The sequence below is a fragment of the Vigna radiata genome, unplaced genomic scaffold (assembly GCF_000741045.1).
Source record: "Vigna radiata var. radiata cultivar VC1973A unplaced genomic scaffold, Vradiata_ver6 scaffold_263, whole genome shotgun sequence".
Classification (NCBI taxonomy): domain Eukaryota; kingdom Viridiplantae; phylum Streptophyta; class Magnoliopsida; order Fabales; family Fabaceae; genus Vigna; species Vigna radiata.
Window position 1 is genome coordinate 62,586 of NW_014543979.1, and position 11,476 is coordinate 74,061.

General features: G+C 32.4%; 1 protein-coding gene and 1 non-coding gene across 2 annotated transcripts; one reads left to right on the forward strand and one right to left on the reverse strand.

Moving 5' to 3' along the window:
• Positions 1–3,610: 3,610 nt before the first annotated feature.
• LOC106755086 lies at positions 3,611–3,955 on the reverse strand. Its single transcript, XM_014637183.1, has one exon. The coding sequence runs from the start codon at positions 3,953–3,955 to the stop codon at positions 3,611–3,613; it is 345 nt and encodes a 114-aa protein (XP_014492669.1).
• A 4,404-nt stretch (positions 3,956–8,359) lies between these two features.
• Positions 8,360–8,432, forward strand: TRNAR-ACG. Its single transcript has one exon. It is a non-coding gene; the product is annotated as a tRNA-Arg (tRNA).
• The last annotated feature ends 3,044 nt before the right edge of the window (positions 8,433–11,476 follow it).

Genomic DNA, 11,476 nt, shown 5'->3' on the forward strand with positions numbered 1-11,476 from the left:
TCTTTCATTCTTCTTCCATTTTTCATCTAGTTTCACCATGTCCATGGTGAACTAAACCCTATTGTTGTTGGGGAATACAATGTAATCTTTTGATACTCTCTCTTATTGAAACTATTGATTATTTATATGGTCTCCATATGTTTTGATTGATTATTGTTGGGTTTTCATTTGTGCTTAAGGCTTTTATCGTTTAACTCCTTCGGTATATCGTTGTTTGTCGTTATTGACATGGGGACATGCGGTAATGACATGAACTGGTGAGTGATCTCTTGATTCTGCAATACCACCTAGGGATAGGGGTAGGACGATCAATTGCACTAACTTCTGTTTATAATGCGGTATTAATTACTAGGGGAGGCTAGGGATAGCAAGTCGGTAATTGATATTACGCCCTTTTCGCCGAGGGATCGGGTTAATGGGTGGCTAAGAAAGTCGCATAACAATTTAATCAATCTAATAATCAAGGGTAGTATGTAAGAGAGAGTGGAATAGATGAAATTGTTAGTACCCAACAACATCCATCCATCCATTGTTTTCACTTGTCAATTGAATCAACATTTATTTTGCATGTTAATATTTTTATCCTCAAATCTAATTTATTAAATTTTATTTTTCAAGTCTTATTATTTTAATTCAATCGAAAGAGAAAGCCATACGAGTCTCTTGGGAAAAAAGATACTTGGTCTTACCATTTATATTACTTGTACAATTTGGTACGCTTGCCAAGTGTCCCTCAAAGTTTGGGCCCATCATAAAATTTGGCAACATTGGCCCAATGCACAAAAGCTTAATTAAAGTTCCTAAACAACTAAATTACAATTTAATTAAAATTGAAATGACTAAATGTTGAGTCTTTACGTGCATGCCACCATCCTAATGCTCCAAATGATGTTTCCCAAAATTTCCCTACAACCAAAAATGCAATTAATTAGCTCAGAAAATTCAAATTAGTGAAAATACGAATTTCCGACCAAATTAAGCAGAATTAGGAAAAACAGGGAAATAACGGACAATTAAACACAATTCTCTGATTTATTTAAGTGCAATAAACTAAATACAGTCAAGAAATAACGACTCATCATAAAGCTTGCTCGAGAAAGAAGCGAGATGAAGAAAGGAGTTGACTAGACTTTGACCGGAGAAGATGACCGATGAGAAAGAAGATGCTGAACGGAAATGCCACGTGGAGGGAAAAGATTAAAGCGTAGGAGAGAAGCAAGGTTCCCTTTTTAGTTTTACTTTCTTTCATCTTTTTGAGACCCTTTATAAAGGGGTTCTTCCATGTAAATAGACTTCTTCTACAGATTTTCACAGAGACATTTTCCAAATTTTTTCGTTTTTAGAGAGCGACATGAGAGTTCTAGGGTTTGATTGCACATCTGGTAGATTCAATTTCTCGTGTTGTTGCTCATTTCTTTTCGGTACATTCTTGTATTCTTGTTCTTGCTAATAAAATTTCTGTGATGTTTCTCTGTGTTGAGCATTTGATATTTTCGTTGTGTTGAATTTTCCTGTGTGTTGTGTTCCTGATCAACAATGTGTGAATCTTTCTTGTGTGTTTTGATTTTAAATCGAGTTGAACTTGTAACTCTGATATAGTAGTTTCTTTTTGGAATTAAACGACTCCACAATGAGTGTGTATGACTGAGATGTCTTCTCGAGTCAGAGTGAGTTCAACAAGAGAAAATATTGTTTTAGTTTCTGTCATTTTCTTTAGTTAGAATTTTTGTGTGTTTTAGAATAAACAACAAGTGTTGATTGTGATGTTAGAGTTTCGGTATTGTTCTTCATATTTTGATTTCATTATGAATTGTAAAGTTGCATTAGTATTTTGATAAGTGTTAGTTACATTTAGAATAGTGATCTGTTTCTGGTATTGGTTAGAAGATTGAATTAGAGTTGAAATTATTGTGGTTTGTTACAGAGAGTATGCATTTGCACAAACTAAGTTCTGATTTGGGACTTAATTACCCCAAAAAGGGCATAATTTTACAAGATGTCTTCTTGAGTTGCAAATAAATATTGTACAGTAATAATCCTTTCAGTTTGGATTCCAATTCATGAAGTTAATCAATGATTTAGTGTGTGAGTAATATTTTTAGGTGTTCTAGATTCTGATTTAGTAATTCTTCATCCCTTTATAGTATTTTCTCTTTGCTTAATGTTTTGAATTGATAATTTTTGTTTGAGAGTTCTGATAATTGGATTTTAGATTTTAAATTCTTAGATTTTAGGTTTTGTAATCATGATTCATTCCACTTTAATTTTTTTTTTCAATTCATGACACTATTCCTTCACTATCCAGATTAAATTCATTCTTTCATTTTATCATTTCATTTAGNTGAAGTCAGTTAGCATTTAGATTTTCTTTAGCATTTACTTTTGTGAATATATTTTGGATTGTTCCAGTTTTAGTATATAGGTTTTTTTTTTTTTTTACTTCTTTTCTTTAAATAGGTTTTGTTTTTAATTTGATTATTTTCCTTTTAAATTTCAATTTCATTTTTAAATGTCCCCACCTATTAATAGTTAGTAAGTAAATAGTTAGTAAATAAAATAATAAGATTTAACTCCACACTTTAATCTTAATTAGCTGAGTCCTAGGATTGATATTCTGGTCATCCCTATACTACATTAGTGGGGACCATACTTTGTTCTGCCTTAGGCGACTAAAAGGCAGTTTAACACTTATTGGAATTTAAAACAGAAACAAAGGCATTTTGACCATGCTCCAATACATATAAGTTGTGCTCACGCCTCCCTTTTGCTAGAATTTCCTTTGAACCCCTTTGCTGAAGCAGAAAAGATGTGTTAGTAAAGGTAGCATCCACAGGAAAGTCACGTGTAAGTTTGCTAATTGAAATGAGATTCTTTTGGAGTCCAGGCACAACAAGAATATCAAGAAGGTTTAAAGTATTTGTCAAACGATGAGATCCAATATGGGAAATGGGGAGAGCATTACGATTTCCAACAGTAACTGTGTGATTACCAGAATAAGGCTCAATTGAGTCTAAATCAGATGAGTTTGCTATCATGTGTGCTGAAGCTCCAGTATCGAGGTACCAATCAGACTGCTTTGAATTTGATAGAGTGCAAGAATTTGAAATGATTCAGCAAGATTGGTAGATTGAGGTGGGCCACCTTCATAACGTTGATGGCAAGACGTGGCATAATGACCTTCTCTTCGGCAGATTTGGCAATGGATAGGACGACATCCTCTACCACGACCACCACGACCTGTTTTGCCATTTGAGAAAGAACGCGACCCAAATTGAAAACGTGTATTGGATGATTAAGAGGAACGTTGAGTAGTGGTATTAAAAGCAGCTTGAGAGGGAGTAGATTCAACGGCATGTAAATACATTTTAAAACTCTCAGCAGCAGAAAGAAGATCACGAAAAACAGGCAGTGGTCGCATGACTAATTGAGATGCACCAAAGCTAGTGAAAGTGGGACCTAAACCCCGTAAAAACCAGTGTAATTTATCTAAATCATCCACTGGTCTACCCATAAGGATGAGTTTATCACATAAGCCTCGAAACATTTTGGAAAACTCCCTAACAGTGGATGAGCCTTTTGTAAGGTGCAACAGTTGATCTCTGATCCCAATTTATCTTTGCTTGGAGTCACCACCGTAGAGGGATTCAAGAGTAGTCCAGATCTGCTGTGCGGTATCATGGTGCAGTACTTCAACTAGAGTCTCTTCAGTAAGGGAGGCCTGAAGAAGACTTACAAGTCTTTGATCTTGTTGTTTCCACGTGATAAAGGCTGGATTAGGAACCGCCAAAGATCCATCAGCAGCAGGCAATTTCGCAGGAGGCGTTATGATTGACCCATCAATATGACCATAAAGGGCATGTCCTTCGAGAAGAGGAAGGAGCTGACGACGCCAGAGAATGAAAATGGTTGAGGTGAGGCGTATGTTTAACATGTTGATGGAAAATCCCTTAGCCATGGTCAAGCACTTTCAAGAGAGTTAAAGTCATCCTTGAAGATGGTGTCAACTCTACCTTGTGGACCACCTTTGGAGCCATTATGAAGCAAGGCTTGAAGAGTAGTGTAGGAATTTAGGCCATTATATTAGGCCATGTAGTGTAGGTTTGTTTAAGGCTTGTATTAAGGCCTAAGTAGCATAGGATTTTCCTTAAAATGTTAGACATCCAAACCAAGTGGAAAGTGTGTGTCATGTGTCATGCTTCCATTGGAGAGGATTTTCTTTTTAAAAGGTAGCCACATGGAACCCTAGGACTGAAGAGGATTTACTTTTAATAGTGGCCACATGACACTCTAGGAATGGAGAGGATTGTGTTTTGTGAGTGACCACATGTCTTCCCATCATTGGAGAGGTTAGAAGACCTCATTTTTTTACCAATGAGAGCAAAGGTGGGAGATCATGCTTTTAGGGTTAGAAGGAGACACCCTTGGCCTATAAATAGAGGTGTCTCCACCCTTGTATTTCATCTTTGATTTTGAGTAATGTTATGTTGCCCATTTTTGGCCATACTACTCATCTTAGATCAAGACTAGAGCAACCCATGAGGCCCCTCTAGTCACCTTCCTCCTTGAGTTGGCCTAACCTCTCTTGGAGCCACCAAACACTACACCACCACCACCACCATATCTCCTAGAGGCTTTGAGCTTCTACACCATCCATACCTTAACTCATCATCATTGGACCATTTACCATCACATTTTTGCACCATTCATCCAAGGAAACACACCTCCTTGCATCCTTCTAAGCTTTGGCCCAACCTAGCTTAAGGAGGTTGCCATCACATGTGGATCATGGTGTTAAAGGAAAAAACACCATCAGTATTAGCCATAGGGAAGAAAAGAAAAGAAGAAAGGGTAAGGAAGGATCGAAATTAGGCTGATACATGTAAGGATTGTAACAAATGTGTTTTATTGATGTTGAAAGAGTAACCAGCGTACAATATATAAAATGTACATAACCAGCGTACAATAATTAACGTACAATAATTAAGGAAAGAATATATCAATTATTTAAGACAGAATCAATTGTGCAGAAACTAAATAAGATAAACTATAATCAAATATATTATTTCCTATCACTTATCATCAAATTGTTGATTCTAAGATAATGTGGTCTTACCGCATCAAGCTATCAACTTCACTTTCTCAATTCAACATACCGTCATAAATACTGTGGCAAGAAATCTTTGTCTTAATACATAAACATTAAAAAAAAATATATCAGACCATGCATATTTTAAGTAATTAAAATAGATGCCTATATATCCTCTTATTTCTAATAAGGAGTTTGAGTGTGTGTTTGTCCAGAAATAAGTTCTTTGCTAGTTATTCTCAATTCAAAATTTCTCTTACAAAACCAAAATCCATATTATTAACTTTAATAATATGCCATTTTATATCACTCACGAGTAATGTACATTATCAACTTCAAGCATACGATCTCATTCAGTTGTGACAAAGTTATAAGCTTAAAACGAATTAAAGAGTAGCTGAGAAAAAGAAAAGAAATTAAGAGGCATCACATTCTTAACACAAAGAATAATTTGAGATAAAAAGAGAGTACAAAAGTAATGTAACAAAAGGAACATAACACTCTTTTACCTTTCGAAAAGAAAGAAGTTAAAAAAGAACAGAATAACTAGAAAATGTCAAAAGTCATTGACAGAAGCAACAAAAACAAATGAACACAAAACATTCCATAAACATCTTTCAGAGAGAAAAAGAGAGGAAACAACCACTTGTTACTTACCACTTCCAAGGTAAGGAAACTGTGCATGTCCATGCATTACTAGTAAGAGTTTTCATGTCCAAATGAAAGTTTTGTGTTATAACTTTCCTTTGTTTTAATTACTCCATGAACATGGTTTATTAAATGCAAGTATTTCTACACTTATTTTTAATTAATGTAATTTGACTATTCAAAAAGTAATTTTTGTTTTAAGTCACACAACTTAATTATTTAATTATACTATTACTTATCCTATAAACTTTTTAAGTTTTACAATTCTGAAAGTAAATAATTGAAACAAAAATCAAATAAAGACTTTCATTTTTTTTTTCAATCTTGACTTCAATATGCACAAAAGCATTAATTAAATTGAAGGTTGACTCAAACAATAATTGGAGAATGACCTATAAATTTTATACAACCACAACATAAAGTCACCAAAATTCACAAATAATGATTAAACTTGCAAAAATATGCTTAAAATCGTAATTATGGTTATTATAACTAGAGCCGTAAAAATGGGTCACAACCTGCGAGCTAATCCGGCCCGTCACGGGTTCGGGCCGGGTTGGGTTTGAAATACAAACCACTTATATGCGGGTCAGATTTCAACCCGACTAATTTAGACCCGGCTCATGCGGGTTGAACCCGTGGTGAGCCGGGTTGGCCCACCAACCCACCTACCCAATTTTATTTTTTTAATTTATTATTTTATTTATGAAACCCTAAAAAATAAAATACTTTCTTCACTCACTGTGTATACCAAAAAAGTAACATCTGCTCTCACAAATCACTCTCACGGTACTTGCTCTCATTTGACGGTGCTCTTACCCTCACGAGCAGGTAAAACACCCTTCCTTTTTTCTTCTCTTTTCTCCACATTTTTGTTTTCTCACTTCTCTTTCTTTTTTTTTTCAAAAACCCTATAATGACAAAAATAGGGATTTGCGAATTTGTTTTTTGTTCTTGGGGATTTGAAGACAAGGAATGATTTTTTCATGTTTGCTTGTATCATATTTTGTTCATTTTATTTAAATAATTTGAGTATACATTATTTGAACAAGCTCTTTTTGACATCTTTAAATATGAGAAATTATGTTACAGATTAAGCTATTAATTTTTTTTTGATATTGTTGAGTACTGGTTCTCTTTTTTTAAACTAATATTTTTTTACTGATTGTCAGAATTGTTCTGATATTAGGAAAATCTTTATTAGTTAATTTAGAGACAACAAGAACAAGGGTCAAGGGTTGCAACAAGAACAAAAAATGATGAATATAAGAAACTTATTTGTATGTTTTTTGTGTTTGTTTTTTAATGACATTTGGATTATATTGTACTTTTTATTATTATTTTGAATTCTCTTTAACATAATTTTTTGGGAGTGAAAATTGTTTAAATTTAAATTACAGAAAGTTGGTACTTTTTTTATTTTTAAAAAAATGTAATTAAATAGGCTAGTGAGCCAACCCGTTTACCCACCAACCCGTGATGAGTCGGGCCGGATTCAAGTTTTTCTGGCTCGTTAATAAATGAGCCGAGTTGGGTAGGCTCACTAAGTGACTAACCCATGGTGAGCCCGGCCGGGTCGAGTTAGATTATTCGTTTTGACCGCTCTAATTATAACAAAGGAAAATGTAATTATAAACTGATGTCACATAACATTAGCTAAAAATTAAAAATATTTTTTATTTTAAAGCATAACAGTGTATTCTTTTAATACTTTTCAGTGTCTTTTTAATGATGATCCTTTTTATTTTTTAATTCTTTGACTGATTAATTAATGTTATTGCTTAACAAGATTTTCTCACAAAATATAGATATATCATTGAAGTTATCTTATAGCAAATTTTCAAAAGGCTATGTTAGGAAGTAACGTGCTATCCGTTAACTCCATTTCACTTTATATGATACTTTGCAGATTTTTTTTTTTTTTTCTTTTGGATGAGATGTCGTTTCTTTTTAAAGTATATGGCATACTAAAGTAACTATTCCAGACTCAAACAAAATTTCCACAACTATTTTAGCGAATTTTCTATGTGTTGTTATAGTAGTAAAAGTGTTGGTAGTAGGAAAAAAAAGAAAGTACTTGATTTGAGAGAAGAAATCATTAAAAAAATACATAATTTTTTTAAATTCAATAAATTAATTTTATTTTTCAACACTTATATCAAAACCATAAATGTGTTGAAAAAAGGAAACAAATATCTATATATATATATATATATATATATATATATATATATATATATATATATATATATATATATATATATATATATATATAAAAGAAATTTTCCTCTTTTGTCTTTGTTTTTTTATTTTTATCCTTTAATTAAAAGTTATTTTTAGATTAAAAGTATGATCTTATTAATTTTATATTTTAAATAAATTTTTTAATATTTAATTTTTTTCTACAATTTAACCATTTTTTAATACTTAAAAATTGTTTTAATCATAAAAATATCTACAAAATAAATAAAAATTACTTCCAATATAATTATAAAAATTATTTATATAAATTTATAATTATCATACTACTAATAATAATAATTTTATTATTTTTCATCATCTATAAGAACACACTGACAACATGAATTAATATTTATAAACTGGATAAACCAGATTAAAAAAAGGGACTTCATGGCCCAATGGATAAGGCGCTGGTCTACGGAACCAGAGATTCTGGGTTCGATCCCCAGTGAAGTCGTTTTGACATTTTACCTAATAATACTTCTAGAATTGAATCTTTTAATAAAAAAAAAATATATAAATTTATTATTTTATTTTATTGAAATAAAAATATTTATTAAACATAATAATATTATGTTTCCTCTTTTTCTTTTCACCAAAATCAATTACTTGATATTGGTACTTTACACAAAAACATTAAGTGTAATTGATACTAAAGATAACTACAATTTTAACATAAAGTATAAAGCAACGAATAGATGCCTCTTTTATTTTAACTTTTTAATTTTCTTTTTCTTCGAATGAAGATCTATAACAACTTCCCTCACTTAAAACGAGGTTTTTCCTTTTTTTTTTTAACTAAAAAAAAATGACATTCTAAGTATCATTGTAAAACTTAGACATCCTTGATAAAGTTAAAAAAAGTAAATTATAAAAAAACATATATAAATAATATGATGGAACCAAACCAATATTCATGAACAAAAATCAAATAATTAATTTCTATTTATAGAGAAATCAAGTTTAATTATAATAATCAATAATTTAAAGCTTATTTTTATAGTTTAAATCTTTTTTCACACTTGTCAAAATTTTCATTCTTAAAAAAACAAATTGATTACAATAATATCAATCTAATTTATTTATTTTTAGACAACTCGACATCATTTTAGAACATGACAACCTATTTAATAACATAACGAAGCATTAAATATCATGACAATATATAAAACGATACAACAAAGCACTAAAATATCATGATAACATATTAAACAATCCAAAATCATGTAAAAATAACTCGACAACACCTTAAAACACCACAATATCCTATAGAAATAGAAGGATAACAATATGTTTAATAATTATTACATGAACGAATATAGAATGATAGACCTTGGAACCACAAAAAATTATCCTTCTCCTCTACTAACGACCTCTCGCGAACTTTTAATATTAGATTATTTTTATAACAAAAAGAAAAGCATAGTTTTACTTTTCCTATTTTAAAAATCCAAAATAACAACATATTTTTACTCTAGATAGAACAAACCACTCTCACATCTCACACAAACCAAAAAAGGAAACATAGTTTTACTTTTCCTATTTTAAAAATTCAAAATAATAACTTATTTTTACTCTAATCAAGCTTTACGAGTTTAAATAGTATTAGAGGAATTTACCTATGATTTGAATCGCGGGATGTTATTAAAAAGGTAAAGCCGAAGGATTGGATGAATTAAATCCATAGTTAATTGCCATAAAAAAATATTTTATTTATCCTAATCCTTCTAAACCCATTAACTCAGGCTAACTGAAATTATATCCATAACCCCTAACCTCATGGCAAAAAAAAAAAAAAAAAATAGTGTGACAACACTAAAAAAAAACTTCATTAATTTCCATTATATTTAAAACACATATATAATATTATCTATATTTAAAACACATATATAATAATATCTTTATCTGTTATATCCATAACATAATATGATACGTATATAACAAAAAAAACAAACTACTGTAGTTTTTTAAACTCAAAATTCAATTTTGTACTTACAATATATATTATCAAATAATATAATATTTCTTACTTTATAATTTATTTGTAAAAAATCTAATTTATAACTTATTTGGTTACTAACGTGGTAACAATAAAAGGATATTTTTCTTATCAAAACCAATCTGCACCTATACTTTTTTTTTTTTCACACACTTATCTCTCAATTGATTGGCAAAAATAATTAAAAGGAGATATGACTTATTAAATGTAGCAAAACCACATGACCCTATCGAAAGAGAGCATGCGATAATCACTTACAAGCAATTAACTAGAATGAATAGCATAAAAATAATTGCATTGGATATGCAATTCATGGCATATTACACGAAATGAAAGCCGCCAAGTCTATATCATAAAAGTAATTTTTTTTAACCAAGAAAACAATGTGAAATTATTGATAATGATGAAGTAGAAAACTGATGCATTAATGGTTGTTTCGGTAGATATTTTTGGGGACCAAAAGGACTAACCTGACTGACGTGGCTTTCCCGCTTTTTGATGCTTGGACTGATTGGATTGCTCGCTTTTCCTGGATCTTGACCGTACGCTTCGCTTTAACCTTGACCGACCGGTGATCTTCAAGCTCTGGCCAGGGGGGAGGTACCTGAAAAGGCACTCCGACGCTCAAGTTAGGCGTCAGTGGTGGAATGTTCCTAATCCTAAGTAGCGTAGTGCTTAGTTTGGGAGCATGGCAAAGTGGTTATAGTAGAGAGTATGCTAAAATGTGCATACCTTGTTTGGAGTCCTTAGCCCTTTATTTATAGGCTTTGGATTAGTAGAATATAAGCAAAATAAGATATAAACAAACTTACTTGACATATCTCTGTTTGGATATGACTTAATATATATTTGTTTGGATATGATTTGATAATATCTCTGTTTGGATATTATTTGATGATATCTCTGTTTGGATATTATTTGATGACATCTCTGTTTGGATATCATTCATGTCTGTGATGGGTTGGGGGCGAGTGAGGTCGTTCGGTGTAACCGACCGTCAAAGATATACTACCGTACATCATCCCCCCAAGTCCGAGGGTAATGTAAGGCTTTAGCCTTGCTTGACTGAAGGACTTTCAGGAGTGTAACTAGGTGTTCGGACTTGGTGGTCCGTGTCTTCTGATAGCAAGTGGGCATTCGGACTCGGTGGTCCGTGAGCGTCCAAACTCGGTGTTCCGGGCCTTTTGATAGTAGTTGGGCGTCCGCACTCGGTGGTCCGAGCCTTTTGATGAGGATGGACACGCTTGTCCATAAGGCGTCAGGACGCGTTCAGTCCTGGCCTTGAGGCATCTAGATGCGTTCGGTCTAGGCCTTCATATGGATGGACGTAGTTGTCCATAAGGCGTCAGGACGCGTTCGGTCCTGGCCCTGAGGCGTCTAGACGCGTTCGGTCTAGGCCTTTGTATGGATGGACGTAGTTGTCCATAAGGCGTCAGAACGCGTTCCTCCTGGCCTTGAGGCATCTAGACGCGTTCGGTCTAGGCCTTCGTATGGATGGACGT

Excerpts from the sequence above, each read along its gene's own strand:
- LOC106755086 (XM_014637183.1), bottom strand. The coding sequence starts at position 3,955 with ATGGCTAAGGGATTTTCCATCAACATGTTAAACATACGCCTCACCTCA.